Raw genomic sequence first — 16,634 nt, forward strand, 5'->3', positions numbered from 1 at the left:
TTATCTGTGGTTGTCTGAGATGTTGTCTGTTAAGTGATGATATTATCTTGTTTAGCCTGAGCTGTGCTGGACCTGGGTGTCTCCTCAGAGACGCTTTACTCTCAGAGGTTGTTCAGGGGAGAATGTGCAGTTAGATAAATATGTGCCTGATGGTTCATCCACTGTTTTTTTTATGAAGCAGTGGGAGATAAAAACACCGATATAACATTTTTACATTGCACAAACATTCATTAAAAAAACATGCATATCATTTCTTTCAATGTTATAACTCAGATTTGTGTTAGTATTTGTCATTTTTTTCTCACATGATATATACATGCTTGATAGTACAACATTTATTTTGTTTTATTAAAAATGCAGCATTGTATTATTCCATGACATTCATGTTTTTTATTTGCAGAAATGACCATACAGTTACAATATGCGTCCATAGAGGAGCCTGGAAATTTGGAGGAGATTAACTAGTTTTCCATTAAAATGTTTCTGACTTTTTAAATTCATTCTCAAAAACTCTATTTAAGAAAAGCAAATTTATGCGCATTTCCATTCACTGCTGTTCAGTAAATGTTGAGATAAGCCAGTAGGTGGTGCTAAATGTTGGGGCAAAAGTTTGATGATGTAAATTAAGCAAAAACAACTATTTATTTTTCTTTTCTTTTTCCATTGTACTTATTCGTGCGTTTCCACTCCATATCATGCGCAAATCAAAAATACACATAAAAACATTCTGGTGGAACGTCACATTCACAGTCTTGTTTATTAAACAAGACCCTCGTTATTACAGACTATTCCAGTCATCTCTGCTTAGTTAAAATCTTGTAGGTTAGGTTTCTATCAGTTTGGGCAGCTGTAATATTACAAGGGTAATGTTGTCGTGTATTGAAGTCTTCGGTGGGCGATTGGCTGTTATGCTTTCCATAAAATGAAAGTTTTTTAGTGGCTTTACATTTCACCATAGCCCTGTAATCATCTCCTGTGCGATCAGCAGCAGCACCTCAAGCAAATACAACTGGTTTTTAGACTCTGTGCCCTCTGGAGTTCTTTCAGTAAAGACGTCTAAAACTATAATTAACTGGTTTCTTCAACTTGCACTCGGGAGAAAAAGAAATCAGTTTTTACACATATGATATTTATACTCATGTTTCTCATGCTGTCGCCTGTTGTGACAAAAAGTTTGCATTTAAATGTGAAAGCACTGTTGTAAAAATATTTGCAAACCAGTGCTCGGTGCGAGCTTCTCTGTGTTTGAGCTGTAGTGAGGAGCAGATCTTTTGTCAGTTCTGCTGCTCAGAGGTGTTGTGCATATTCCCCTCCCAGTGCTGGAATGCTGTTGTCCAGCCAGGGTGGAAAAAAATAGCAAATAAAATTTTTGTTCAAGGAGCTGAGTAATGTTACCCTGTGCATCCCCCAAGGGGGCCTGTGCTCTCTTGAACTGGTGATTAATGGCCCCACCCCCACCGCCCACTTTTCCTTCGCACCAAAGAGGGGCGTGGTGCGCTGATTGGCACGCCAGCAACTCAGGCAGCATCCGTGTGGGGGCTAAGCTCTTGCTACTATGGCGGTGTGCCAATCACCGAGCCCCAGTCTTTATTACCAAGTGTCTGTTTTGATGAAAAGCTTGTGGTGGGCAAACCTACCAAACCTACCCCCCACCCATGTGGAGGTGTGCCTCTTTCATGAGTCATTAGAATGCAGCTCACTGTTTAGTACCCTGAGGGACTTATTTGTATTGTGTAGGGTTTATGTTTAATCTGAAATTCCTTTTTTCTTCTAGATTTTTTTTTTTCTGTAGCTGCAGGGCAACCATTTAGCGCAGCACCTGCCTCTCATGCTGAAGTTCCAGTGCTCATCTATCAGTACGTGTCTTCTGGTTATAAAGGTGAGGGGTGGCAACAGAGGAGGGGGCAGTGCAGGCAGAGGGTAGAATAACATTAAGGAATGTAGCAGTTATAGTGGCAGGAGAAACGTTATATCCTACCTCAAACAGCTGATTTTACACCCAGATAAAGCTCTCAGCTGTGATTCACAGACAGGGGGAGAGAGCTTTACAGCAGAGTAGCTCAATCGACGCATGACTTCTCTGGGATCTAATTACATGTTTGTGTTTGGATTGGTAGGTTTTCTTTTCCCCGCCACCTCTTTTCTTCCTCTTTTGTCTAATGTGCGATGGCTGTTGACCTGTCGTTTAGGGTCTGATCAGCAGCTGACTGGTCTCTGTCTCCACTAGAACTGAAGATTTGGAGAAAATATCTAACTGTAATTTTTTCAGACACATGTTGTCATTGCAAACAAGAAGTTTATTATATTAATTGTTTGTAACAATATGTAATACATTTTATTTAATTGAAATACACAATAGTGCAATAAAAGGTGAACAAGTAATCTGCAACCATTGCGATTTGCAAATAGCATTTTTGATTTAACAATGATTAACTATTCATTCCTGGTCTCCTCTGTTTCATTAGTTGATGATGCTATCACCTGCACAGAATCTGCCTGATGTGGTGCAATCCTTCCCGTTAACATGACAGAGTCAAATGTCTCCTTCCTTGTCAGTTTCAAAGCAGCTTTGAGTCATTACACCCACCTTACCCAACTACATACGCAGTTGATATAGTTTTACCCCCGAACAACAGCACTACAGACATTTCACTAAAGCACATTTTAAACCTTAACCTGGATTATTCTTCAAGTTCACTTGCTTTGTTTAATCCTGCAGCATTAAACAGCCAACCATAACACTCTTATATTTGTAAATGCTCCACCAGTTTGCCTCCAGCCCCTGAAGAACTGTTTTTTTTAAGGAATTAGCACTTGACATGGTCCATGTAAATAACTGTTGAATCGGTGAGTCAGTGTAAACTAATTTAAGTGTGAAAGCATGGAAGCAAGGACCCACATCACCCTTATACATGTATTTTCTATTATCTCTTATGTCTTCCTGGAAAAGGCTTAACTTTACTTTTACACCCCAGTATTGTTTCAGGTTGGGCGCAACTGAAAAACACGTAGGTCACGCCCTTTGAGGGAGAACACATGAATAAAACCTTTAGTAACAATCTTTTGAATTACTTTTGTCTATATAGATCTTTTTTAATTTGTGATATTTGTCTATAAATGATCACACTCTATGATGGGTCCATCTTTGTTTATTTATTTTTGAATATTTAATTTTGTTTATGTTTTGGACCTTTTTGACTCGTTACAAAGAACTAATGGCAGAGCAACTGTTGGCTTTATCCTCAAGTCTTCACATTGCCATTGCACTCAGAAAATCCATGGTGAATCAGGAAGAGATGCCTTTCTCTGATATAAAATTTGCGAGTGCAGTGAGGCATTGGTACAAAGTCAGCAGTCTACTTTGAAATTCACTGTTGCATGACTGTGAAAAAATAGATTGAAAACAACGGAGACAAGACACCTTCTTCGTGGTGATTTTTATGTCTTCTCTTTTCTTTATATACTGTATATTTTTTTGACTAATTTGAGCATTGGCTTTTGAGATGAGTCCTAGTCTCCATCTGTGTGACTTTGTAGTGTTAATATTTTTTGTAGTGGATCATAGTAAGTTGATATATATTTTGATAATGATGCTGTAACTTTATGTCTGCCTGGTGACTTCTGTGCTCGTCCTCACCAACGGTCGGTTATTGGTTATCAACCTAAACACCCACGATATATTAATATCTTGTCGCTTCCCCGCAGTCTGAAGGAATTTTATAAATTATACATCTTGCAGGATTGTCTGATTTTGAGTTTAACCAGTTAACCTTGTATAGTAATTCAACATCCGCCCTGATTCTTCTGTGGTTATGGGTATATATGGTCTTACTATTATCATTCTGTGTTGCAGAACATCCATCACAGAAATCAGCTTTCACTTGGCTGACAGTCACTGATAAATATCGTCAACTAACTACAGTGTTATTCTGCACAATTTTCAGTTCGATAATCACTACAGTCTTCTTTGACATTGTATATCATAATTTCTCACAATTGTGTGGCCCAGAATGAATATTTTCTGCTGTTTGTATGCGACTCCAGTTTCACATGTTGTCTGACACAAATGAAATGAAAATATATTGGAATTTTATTGCAGGCTAAAATAGAAATGCAGTGGTAAAATATTTTTGCACCTGTGATAATTTGGTGAATTTAAAATATGCATTATTTGCTCTGACTAGCAGTTTTAAGACAGTAATAGTGGCGTAGTTGCTGTTGTCTCATTCCTCTTGTACATCCCATGTATTTCTAAATTATTCTGGCAGGTCTGAATTCAAACTGGCAACTGGGTAAAGTAGATTTAACAAAAGCTGCTCCAGTTTGTTGCTTTTAAAGAAAGGTGTTTCAGGATTTAGGGGCAGTTGACTGCAGTGGGGGTTTTAGGATTTGCCACCCAAGTGATGCTCTGTGTCTCTCTGCATTCGCTGCCTGTGTCTGTCAGTGTGGATGGGAGCTCACTCTGTTTTCAGGACAGGTGTCTTTGCCCTCCAAGCCTCCATAGCCTGACACATGATACTAAACTAATCTAGCTGACTTAAGGCACAGACTCTTAAAAGAGGAAAACTTCAGTAAAGCCTCTTTTGTCTGAGCCCCTGGATCTGCACTTCTTTAGCCGCTGCGTAATCTTAGTTTCTCACCACTGTTGAATTTGAGGTGATGCAGTTAAAAGAGATGTTCCTGCTCTCTTAGATTATTAGGGTTAGGGACAATATTTAACCATTAGAATTCAATTTGTGACCCTTGACACTGGAGCTAATTGCTGCACACTGCCTGTCTCTATAATGGTTTTAATGGTCAGTTTGTTAAAGAAAAGATGCTTCAAGAAATGTGAACATTTTGGAGGCTTTGTTTGTTGATGAAGTTGAATTGTTTTGCATTATGCAGACATGTGGAGCCCCCTTTTCACTGTTCAGTAACCATTGTCTGCAATTGGAATGGTACATTCAAAGTTCACACCCCAACTCAGTTGACTCTACAGTTGAAAAAGCGTTGATGGAAACAGGATATCTGGGTGAACACACAAATGACTTCTTCATTTTGGCAGTTTTGACATTAAAATGTCTCTCCTGAGGAAAAAAAACTAAGTTGGAAAGGAGTCACTTGCCGTTTTCAGCAGGTTTACCTGTGTTTAAAAACAAGCTAATGTTCCCTTTGAACAGCATCCATTTTGACAGGTCACAGGTGTAAATAATCACATGAATGGTGGCTGAATTCCATTTAGCTTCCTCAGTTTCATTGTGCATGCTGGTTCACTGTCATACTGTGCTGTCTTACCTGAAACTGAGCAGAACCATTGTCAGGTTGATCAGCAACACCAGTGCATTTCATAGCAAACCTTGTTAAAATGGCTGCTGGTGCTAATGGACTCATTTTAGTGTAAAAACGAGCAACATTACATCAAAACCATCAACTGAAAAGTGAATTTGAGGAGGTAGGAAGGTGACTCGGGGTGTCTACTGGTTCCAAAAATATCTTCATTTCAATGGAAGTCTATGGGAAAATAAACTTCTACTTCTTACTCGATTTATAACATTTTCCTCAGGTTCACTTATTCTCCATCAGGCTAAACAGCAGAAACACCACTCAGTATATAATGTACATGTAAATACAGTTGTCCATAATCTGCAGCTTTTTAACTGGTTCTACGGTATTAGTTATGAGTTGGACCAAATAAAGTGACACCCTGCTTAATCACAGCTACTGTGCTATAATTCAGTGCAGCCTCACCCTGGCACTGAGTACTCTAACTGCTTTTCAGATTCCAGTGTTGTTTTAACATAATTAGAAGTTTGTTTAGCTAAACTAATTATCACCCTCAGAAGGTTTGGCTGGGCCCTCAGTGAAGCACTGGGAGGCCAAAGGCCTCTTTAAAGTGTTGATTTGCCTTTTGTGACAGGCTGACCTGCGCCCCTGGGGGCCTGCACCGGGTGTGGCTGCTGATTTGAGACACTGCCTTCACTTCATGGTTCTGCGTTAGATTTCAGACAGCTTTCAAATCATTCTGACCACAGGGCAAAACTTTAAGCTCTGTAGCTCTGCAGTTATATGCATTACTTGCGCTCTGCTGACCACTGACCTCCCTTCTCATTTACTTGTGCATCTTAGCAGTATCCACCCCAGTTACATCTGCAAATGGTTGAAGGATACAGATCTACTTTCACTTTTCAAATTATTAATGTACAGGCTTTTTTTATGTAGTAAATTGGCATTTGAGGTGAAGCAGTACATTTTGAAACAAACAATTCAACAATTTCTCAGCTAGGGTGTAAAACCAGTAATGAATTTAAACATGTTTTAATTGTCTTTTATTAGGATTTTTAAATCTGAGCCAGCTGGTCAATACTGTCTGTGAGACACAATGCATGTTTCCAAAACAGATCTACATCAGTCATCTCTAATAGATACAAGCAATCTACAGGAGTCACATTGTTTTTTCTGAAAAGGTGGGCTCTGCATTTAGTGTGCCTACTGGCAGCAGAGGGAAGCCATTCAGATGCTAACTAGCTACTGCAAGTGTAGGTGATATTCTCCCACCAACACTGCACTTCTCACTCTGGGGGTCAACAGTCTCAGGATTTTTACCCCTAACAAGGATCAGCATAACTCAAAATATTAGAACAGATTGAAATAGAATTTGTGATCTGGAGTTGAGTTGAGTGTTTCGACACTGTGAGAAACAGACAGCCTCACCCTAGGTGCTTGCTCTACTTCTATTATTCTATGATTCTGTCATACTTTCTTAATTTTTCTCATAAACAAGCACATATTGATAGGATTTGTGCACATTTGAAAAATATCTTGATAACATCTGGATTGATTCAATACATTTTAAAGGACATCTTAAAGCAGTGTCATTAAATAAAAAATATTCTTAGATGTGTTTTTTTTTCATGTACTTTGGATTCTAATATTTTAGTATTTGTAAGGAAAATTTGGGATTAAAAAACCTGCAAATGTCATGGAGATACTAATTATTCGATGTTACTGAACTGCTGCTAAGTTGATAAAGCAAAGCACCTCAGTTATTACCTTAGAGGAGCTCTACACAGCTTCAAGGGAGTCTTCTTCAGGAGATGGGTGTGGACTCAGGTATTGGACAGGTCGCTCCTTAGACCCCTCCCCTCTCTTCCAGGTATATATGACATTCCCATAGAATCCTATAGAAGCCTCTGCTTGTCCACTTTGCATCTGTAGTCCACATCACTCGCTTTGGGTGAGGAAAAGAGATTTGTGGAATCCTGGAGCCAGTGGAGCAAACAGCAGCAGCTCTGCTCAATCTCAGCGCCAACATGTTGTACCTGGAGACAGGAACCCCGTCATCCTACAGCGAGGTAAGACCAGCGCACTAGCTGATTTCGAGGGCATCCGCCATCGCTCCCATTCCTTAAGTTGGTTTCTTAGAACCCAATGAGCTGACTGACATGTCACAAACCAGTAGCTGTAGGACTTAAACATTTATGTTGAAATGATCCAACATCTGGGCTTCATATGTAAATGTGTGAACTGACAGAAAAAAGTTCTTGATGGAACTGAACAATTTAGAGTCAAATAAGTAATAGAAAATATAGAGTTTATTGATAAAGTGAAAACACAAGTTTTAATCCGATTAAGGGTTAGGTAGAATTTGACAAGGAAGGATGGTTTGGCATTGTGTGTGTGTGTGTGTGTGTGTGTTAGGCCATAGAGCTAGGGAATGTAAACACCTGGAAGATTTTTGAATGTGCCCTTCTTGTAAAATATGTGACTGGACATTGAATTCTTCAATTCACGTTATTTACTTTTTTTAATTGTAGTGCGGTTGTTGTTAATCAAATGTTTGGTTGAAAAATCTGATCTTAAACATGTTATCTTACAGGAGGATTTGATTTTATGGGGAGATAAACATCTCAACTTCTTTCGTGTAAAAGCTTTGACAAATGCATAGAATGGAAACTTTAATTTTTTACATTTTTAATGATTAAAAAATATCTTTATACTCTATTGCGCTTAGTCGAGTTTACACTGTCGAGAGCAGGATATTCACGGGGTCAGTGGTTTTCATTTTTTATTTGTGAAGCTGACATTTATATGAAATGTTTTTCTCCTTTTTTACAAACCGAACAAAATAAAATTGCCTATACTTAATGAATTAATTAGGCTTTTATTTTTTTTAAAAAAAGTTTCAGAAAAAAAAAAACAACGTCCCATTCCCATTTTTCTACATGAAAGTGCAAGCGTCGTGATTTATGGATCTTTGTTTACAACTACAACAAAGAGTGTTATAAATTGAATTAAATGTGAAAAGCAGAGATATTTTAAACTCTTTTGAAAAACTTCCAGAACATTGTATGTACATTTAATGTTACAAGTTTGAGCAGAAAATTTGCCCATTTAATAGATTGTTTGAAGAAGAAAATAACTTTGTTTGTTGGTGAATCAGATCTGCTTGAAAAAATGCTACACTTATGTTGTAAATTGTTATTGTCAGGTCTAATTCTCCTTTTGTCTTCAGTTGTTGTTTTCAGTGACTTGAGCTTTATCTGTTTTCGAACAAATCCTTAACCTAAACCTGACGCCGAACAAGTGAGCGGTGACAGATTCTCAGATTGCAGGTTGCAGATTGCAGGTGTGTCGGGTCACTGTCTTTTAAGTCGTTGAGCAGGGGGTCTTTAAGTGGTGTCCGGCTCAGTCCCCCCAGTGTGTGAGGTATCAGGTTCTCCTCTCCTCCCCATTCCGTCCCCAGTCTCAAGGGAGCCGCTGCAGCCATTAGAATGTGGCGGACCAGGCGCTTCTGTTTAGTCCAGGGTCGTAATTGCTTTAATGGTGTGTTGATGTAGATACAATCACCTTCTCTGCCCACCCCAGCAGGTAAAAGGAGTTGATAGACCCCCACCCAGCCCCACCCCAACCCCCAACCATGGTGAGCCTTTAATGCCTCCCTCCCCTGTGGTCACTCATCACAGTCCTGTGGATGCTCTCATATGCTGTCCCAGGTCACCAGAGAAATAGAGAGGAATGGGAGCTATTTGCCCCTCAGGCCTGGTCTGCTCTGGTTCCTGTCATCTGATGGTTGTTTAGGTTTTATCAGCGCTCTCTGGCCACTACAGCAGTAGCAACTAGACACTGTTGTATTTTCTGCTTAGATATCGATTTTAAAATAGTTTTTCATTTTCTACTGTGAGGCAAAGTCCCATTTTATGCAGCTGATCATTTGCAGTTTTCACAAAGACACAGGATCTCTGCTGCGTGGCAAACATAATCATAACTGGACCTCACAGGGTTTGCCAGAGATGACATACTGTATGCCAATTTGGTTATTGGCATAATGCTGAACAAAGGACACGGAATAAATTAAATGTGTTAGTTTGTCATACCAAATGCCTGCCGTGTTGGCATTACCATTGACTTTTTAAACTACTGCATGTATATTATCTCTAACGTGATCTGGATGACTCAGATACCATCACCCTGTAGGTCTACAGGCTCCTTGTCCTTTACGGATGATATGCCTATCGGTTTTCAGATTTTCTTAGACAGAGACTTAACCTTGAAGGGCTCAAACACACAGCACAGCCTTTAAAAACTTTATTAAAGGCTGCTGACAATGTCAAGGTGGCTGATTTATCACGCCTCTGCTGAAGGCCTTAACACACCGTCAGCTATAAACAGAAGGAATTTTTAAGAGGAGCTAAAGTGGTTATTAAATGGTTTGCTGTATTACAGTGGAATAAGATCTGATTAAAGAAACAGAGGAGAAGGCCTTAAACTCCCCATCACCATCACCTTTAAAAGCCTTATATCCGACTTCCACTCAATTAAACATTACATTGTGATTAGTGTCTGTGAGACTTGAACTATCTGGTCAATTATGGCTTTATCCCCCCATTCCTCATCTTTGATCTTTATATTTATTTAGAGGGTGAGACACATTATCCAGGGCCCTGTATTTAATGTGAAGTATTCTGTGTCAGGTAGTCAGCTTCATGTCCATGCTTTTATCTATTTTTGGTCTCAGGCCAGCATCAACCTTTTCTTTAGAATAATTATTTGACATTGATAATTGGTGCCTGTCACATTAACCTTTGCAGCTGCCAGCATCAGCCAGAGAAGGAGGCTGTGTCTTCTCTGAATGGCGCCATAGCTGTAAAGAATCACCCTGGTATCATGAGCACTGCTTACCTATGTACTTGGAAAAAAAATACGGTCTGAACAGGAAATTGTGTCACTGAGTTCATTCCCATGCAGTTTCCTTCTTGTTGCGCAAAAAAAAAATGTGTGTAATTGATAGGTTTCTGTCATTGTCGGTCTCACCAGTTTAGACTATACACATTTTTTCTGGTCTTAGATCAGATGCACTGGGCCCGTCTTTAGTCCACTGACTTTAACCCTTTATAATAACACTTGTGTAATTAGCCCATTGTAAGGAAGCGTGTGTTGGGGGAAACCACTCGCCGCTAAAAGTTGGAGGGTTTCCATCTCAGAGGAGTTTTCTTTCTGTCTCAGTATGTGTGTGTGTTTGTATGTGTGTTCCTTTCACAAAACACTTGTCTCCTAACACCTGCATGCCCAGTGTAATTGTTCTCCAGACAAGCTCTTATAAGCTCTGGTATCATTGTTTGCAGGGGGTGGGTGGTGGTGGTGGTGGTGGTGTTTGGGGTTAAGCAGCCTTGCACCTCACACACACACACACACACGCATACAGGGACCCTCATCCCAACAGCTCACTTCCCTCTGGCGCTGTTGCACAAGTATGCTGCGGTTGACTCGAGTGACCTCTCTCAGGTGTGTCTGTCTGATGTTGAGTGTGAATGTGCACACGTGTGGATGTGCATGTAATAAAGTACAACATTGCCTCACAAGTCCCTACCTTGATTAATAGTTATATAGTCTAACTTGCGGCTTTTTGTTGGTCATCTGGTGCAGTGCTAACACCTGGTGGTGTGGTGGGCGTGAGCCGGGCAGCTGTGGTTAGCCGCGCTTGAAATAAACAAGAGGTCCTGCTGAGCCATAGCACCTCATCCAGGAATGTGCCATTTATAAATGGAACGGAATGGGGTGAATGGCGAGCAGAGCAAGCAGGAAGGGACTGGCTAGAGTCCAGGCCCATTCTCCGTCCTGTTTAAAGGCAGATATTTTAATGCCATTCCTCCTGTCTGAATAGTTTCAACTGTGGAGAAGGGGGATCACAAGGCGAGGTGCTACAGTTTTGTTGCAGGACAATCAAAAACAAGCAAGGCTTGGCCAGGGATTGAACCATAAATGAATTTGTGTTTCCACAACTAAGACATATCTGAGGTCAGTTATGGAGAATTAGCATGATGTTTGTGGATGGAGGTGGATTTACACCAGAGAAGATGGTTTAGGTTTCTGAGATTTGCCATAAATCTTTTTTGTTTTCTTTTATAAAGATGTTCTCAAACTTTTGAGCCTTCATCAGCCAAAATAAAAATGTCTGTGACTATTTCTTCCTTATTCTTTCTGGAACTGTGTTTTCAAGTGATTCACCAAAAACTTGTTTTGACAGACTAAACAATTTTAACACCCGGTAGAGCAAAGTAGTTCACACAGTAAACCTTGTTAATTCTTAAATAACTTGGTTTCACATCATTCCATGTTGTATTTTAAACGTTCATGTTCTGTCTGAAAACCTTGAAAATTCAATGTTTCTTCACTTTCTCCCACCCCTCCATTATGTCTCCAGTCGCAGTATACAAACCTGGGGCTCCTGAACAGCATGGATCAGAACATACAGAACGGAGGCTCAACCTCCACCAGCCCCTACAACAACGACCATGCACAGAACAACGTGACCGCCCCATCACCTTACGCCCAGCCCAGCTCTACCTTCGACGCCCTTTCTCCTTCACCCGCCATCCCATCCAACACAGACTATGCTGGGCCACACACCTTCGATGTGTCCTTCCAGCAGTCGAGTACGGCAAAGTCTGCCACCTGGACGGTAAGACCCTTCCTGTACATTCTGCTGAAAGTTGGTGACAATCCTGCTCATAGTCAAAATATCTTAAAGTTTCACAATGGACAAGACTGGAAACATGAGGGGGTAGTTGATGTGGCTTTATTCCTTTTTTAACATGTCTTACATATATTGGTCAATGTGAACCAAAACTAAATGTGAAAATTATGACTATTTAGGCTGGGCAGAAGGATAAAGGGAGAATAGCACTGGTGCCTCACAGCAAGATAGTGTGCATTTCAAATCCACACATGCAGATGAAGGTTAGGTTAATTGGTCTAAATTCACAGAAGGAGTGAACGTGAGTGTGAATGGTTGTCTTTTTATGTTGGTTCCTGGGATGGGCCAGTGACCTGCCCCAGGTGCCCCAGGTCCCCCAGGTCCAATTGTCCCATTGTCAGCTGGGAATGACTCCAGCTCTCCCCATAGCTCTTAAAGCATTAACAATATAGATTATGGATAGGTGCTTGTAGCCTTCTCAGTTTTTTTTGAATGTTCTTCCATCTAACTCCAAGTAAAAAAGGGCAGATTAGCTAAAAAGAACATCTCTGCTGATGAGCACACTGTTTAGCCTCTATGGATCAGGTAAGTTGTCAATCACAATAAAGTGACATTTAAAAGAATGTACTGCTAGTGTACTTGTTTCTTTAATTGGTTCAGACTGTGTGATAATACCAAATATTATATATTGACTGAAAAATTCCACTTCTGGATTTTTATGTGCCTCACTTAATAAATTTAGAACCACTGAGACATATTAATGGGACATCAGTTATTGCAACACGTCATCACATGCAGTGATTTTTGAGACTATATGATAAGAAGAGACACTTTACTCATGAACTCCTTATCTAATGATCTGTGCTCCAGGCTCATTTTGGTGCACATCAGACCTGAGTTGCACAACCACATCTGGCAAGGGAAAAAAAATCCCACCGAAGATGTACGGCTTCAAATCATTATTAAAACACACACGTTTCTCTGGGAGGCTCAGACTGTTACACATAATTTTCTAAGAAAAATAAAAATTTTACGAGAGTGATGTCACATTTAGAGTGGCACAATGAGAGGCGTGTAAGTTAAGCTTTTAAATGTTATGGACCAGTGTTTCCCAAACATTACATGGGGACACTTAAAGATGACACGCCACCGTGACATGACAAGAACAAATTTGTGCATAATATAACATTTCTGATTTTGGTAACACCTGTTTTTATGTTAACAGGTAATCTGTTCATTTCAAAGACAGATAAATGATAAATGAATCACAGCTTGGTTTGCATGCAAAGGGCGGCAACAATTTCATCTAATTCAATTGAGAAAACACAGAAAAAAGCTCATGTGACTACCTGTAATCTCTAGCACTGTTAGAGATGATTTAAATGGATTTGCAAAACTATTTTTATACCTTAGCTCCCAGTGACCAAGCACTTTGTTGTTACTCCAGTTTAAGCACTATTTGGCTAAAGTTCACTGATGTTTTCTTGATGACAGAGGTAAACAGACTTAACAGTTGGTCCAGGTGTGGTGATGCCCTGTGCAGCCAAACATTAGCATGTGATGCTCCATAAACCAACACAACCAGCTCCTCCTGCTCTGTCATTATGTATAACAGGGCTGACGGACAGCTGTTGCATCAGAGCCCCACTTGCTGGGTTGTTTATGTGTCTAATCTGCACCACTCTGTTCACTCACTCTAACAGACTTACAAGTTTGGTGTGTTTGATGCTCCCGAGCAAACATAACATTATTTTGTTTTTAATATAATTTCTTAAGTTTTGATAAAACCAGGCTGTTAAAATTGTGTGGCATCTTTGGAAATGTCGATTATTGGATAAGATATTTCCAGTGGAAATGGTAATTAAAAAAGTCCTATCATTAGTGTAAGATTGAAAAATATCAGTCCACACCTGCTGTTGAAACTGTTGAAAAACCTGCTGAGCTCAATGCACCAGACTTAAGAGCGTCTTCCAAGTAAACAGGCTGAACACAGGGAGTGTTGGGCGATCTCACCTTATTCCTCCCTTGAGTGTGGGATTGTGACATTTACCCAATTCCCAGACTGCCTCACTCATCCCTCTCATTTTCACCGTCCAAAAAACAAAAGTGTTTGTCTGATGTGCAACTGTGAGGAGGTAAGGAGTGTGGTTAGTGAGCGGCACGCCCCAAAACCTGAGACACACTGGTTTAGGACACATCCCATGTCATAGACACTTAATGCAACAGACTCTGTGTCCCACAGTCATAACACATGATGTAAGACAGGTTTAATTGTTCTGACTTGGGTGGAAAAGAAGTGAATTTGCAACAACTGATAGAAATGAAGGAACTTTTTGTGTGTTTAACACAAAGTAAGTGGATGGATTGATTTCTTTTATGTGTAAAATTTGGTATTACCTGCAGGAAGAAATCATCATCATAATCACTGAAGCCTTTGATAAGATGGAACAAAACAGCTTTAACTCATTTTGATGGGTCACTAACCTGAACTTTTATTCCTGCATTATGTAAGTCTGGTTAGCGGGCCTCAACACTGTGAAAAGCATGTAACGTAATGACAGGCAGATACTTAAACTGTCAGAATAAGGACCAGCAAGTTCAAGAGTAATGCTGAACTAATGTCAGTTAAAAAGTCTTAAAATTCTGTTTATTTGTGGCATGTTTGCCACAGTGACAGCACTTCCAGCAAAGGCTGCACTGCATTGCTTTACATTAATTCATGTAAAGAAAAATCTCTTAAATATAATAAGTAATGTCTTAATTTCTTGACCTGCTTCCACATTTAATGAGCCAGCCCAAGCATGATTATGAAATTAACACTGGCCTCTATAATTCCTTTGTTTGGTACTATCTCAGGGTTGTTTTCACATTTAATTACCAGGTTAAACATTGGTGCATCACCAACCAGTGAGACTTTACATGTCATAAAAATCCCACCACTTAATCCCATTGCAGAGATTTGTCAGAGTTTTGCCTCAACTCTGTTTTGTTTTGCTGATCATTCTCTTTAAAAGAGAGAGTCATTTTCTACAGCAGCTACTCTAAAGATAGTGATTACAGCGTTGGTTCCCTTCTTGAAGGAGGCTCCCTCACATGATCTCAGGAGATCTCTCACAAAGCTCTCATAATCTCAAGCCTGTAGCTCGACTGCTGGACTGACGGACTGATGGCAGAGAGCCACTGAAGATGTCACCAGCACGGCTTTGCTCTGTGCATAGATCTGCTTTTGAAGGCCTGTGGGATCTTCCACAGGACTTAATGGACTGTGTACTGAGCTTTTTGATGACTGTTCTCGTGGAGACACACCTAATCCCTAACCCACACCTTAACCTCTTCCTGTCTGGGATGACTGTGACACACACACACACACACATATACACGCGCGCACACAAAGGTACAACACGTCAACATTTCCCAGAACAGCTCCTACGGTTTCCTTGTTGGCAGTCTCCATGGTGCTCCCCACTTTATCATTTTGGTGGACAAAAACATTCAGCTGTGTCATATGATCACACGAGTTAGAGATGTTTCGCCTTCTTTTCTTCAGCCTTGTACTAAATTAATTGAGTGTTGCAAATGAGGCAGCCATTGTTGGCAATTGTGCAGCGAAAGATTGGTTGTGTGTACAGACTGCCACTGCATATTGTCGTCAAAGGAGAGGAATGTCACGGTTTGGGCTATCAGTGGGGCGCTGTAGAGCTCGGGGATTACAGTAATGGATTGAGGGCCTGTAGATAATACTTGTGTAAATATGGTGTGCCTCTTTCCTGAACCCTATGCTCTTGGAGTGGGCTCTGTCTTTTTGAGAGAGTTAAGCTTGATGGTTGCATCTCACATTGCGCCGGAGGAGGAGGAGGAGGAGGAGGAGGAGAACCCTTGAATGCTCAAAGAGAAGAGTGTTCCAGCGAAAGGCAGCAAGACACAGCTTGCCCCTGGAACATCTGCGGGCCCGTCCCACGCCTCACAAGATGGGGCCGAGACTTGTTTGTGTCAAGAAGCTTGTCATGACTCGCCCATCACAAGGAGACAAGTCCTGTGAGCTTCAGATGGGAAAAGGTGGAAGGGAAATTTTGACAAAGGAAGAGTCAAAAGGTTTTTATGATAAGGGCGACGGGATTTCTCCATAATTGATGTGGAAAAGCCCAATTTTCGTACAGCAACTAGATAATCCAACAGGAATGCTGCTGTTGTCATATACTGTGAATACTAAAAACAAAAAAAAACTTTATTAGTGCAAATTCACACACATCACTGTATTTCCAGATTCAACCCTTTTCTTCATATAACTGAATTATGCTTTAATTCCCTAGGAGGATAAAGCCTAGATTTTGTTGCTTTTTATTTTCTGCTTCAAATTAAGTGAACTCTGTTGTAGTCAAGTTGAACAGTGGAAAAGACAAGCATTTGATTGGTTTATCCCAAGAGGGACAGACGCATATTTGACACAGGCTACAGAAACGCGATGCTACATGTCAGTGTACAGGTTTGCCTTGGGACAGGTGTCACTGAGATTGAGATGAGGCAAAGCAACTTCATCATCATTATGATTTTAAAGTTATCATTGTTTAAAAGTTTTAACTTACAATGTGATTTTCTGCTGAGAAGTCAGTTTTGTTTCTGTTTCAGAGAGAAAAGGAGAAGATAAAAAAAAAACTCCTTTGCATTATCTCTGAATTAA

The 16,634-nt window shown here is 40.2% G+C and overlaps 1 protein-coding gene across 7 annotated transcripts in view; it reads left to right on the forward strand.

Moving 5' to 3' along the window:
• tp63 (tumor protein p63) overlaps positions 1-16,634 on the forward strand; it is a 54,036-nt gene that overhangs the window by 25,972 nt on the left and 11,430 nt on the right. For 5 of the 7 annotated variants that reach the window (XM_044043716.1, XM_044043717.1, XM_044043720.1 and 2 more), the window contains one exon: positions 11,684-11,941. In XM_044043716.1, the coding sequence (XP_043899651.1) occupies positions 11,684-11,941 (258 nt within the window). Of the gene's footprint in view, positions 1-7,146; positions 7,335-11,683; positions 11,942-16,634 lie in introns of those variants that run through there. The other 2 variants (XM_044043718.1, XM_044043719.1) reach the window with 1 other exon arrangement.

This window comes from Solea senegalensis, linkage group LG14 (genome assembly GCF_019176455.1).
Source record: "Solea senegalensis isolate Sse05_10M linkage group LG14, IFAPA_SoseM_1, whole genome shotgun sequence".
Classification (NCBI taxonomy): domain Eukaryota; kingdom Metazoa; phylum Chordata; class Actinopteri; order Pleuronectiformes; family Soleidae; genus Solea; species Solea senegalensis.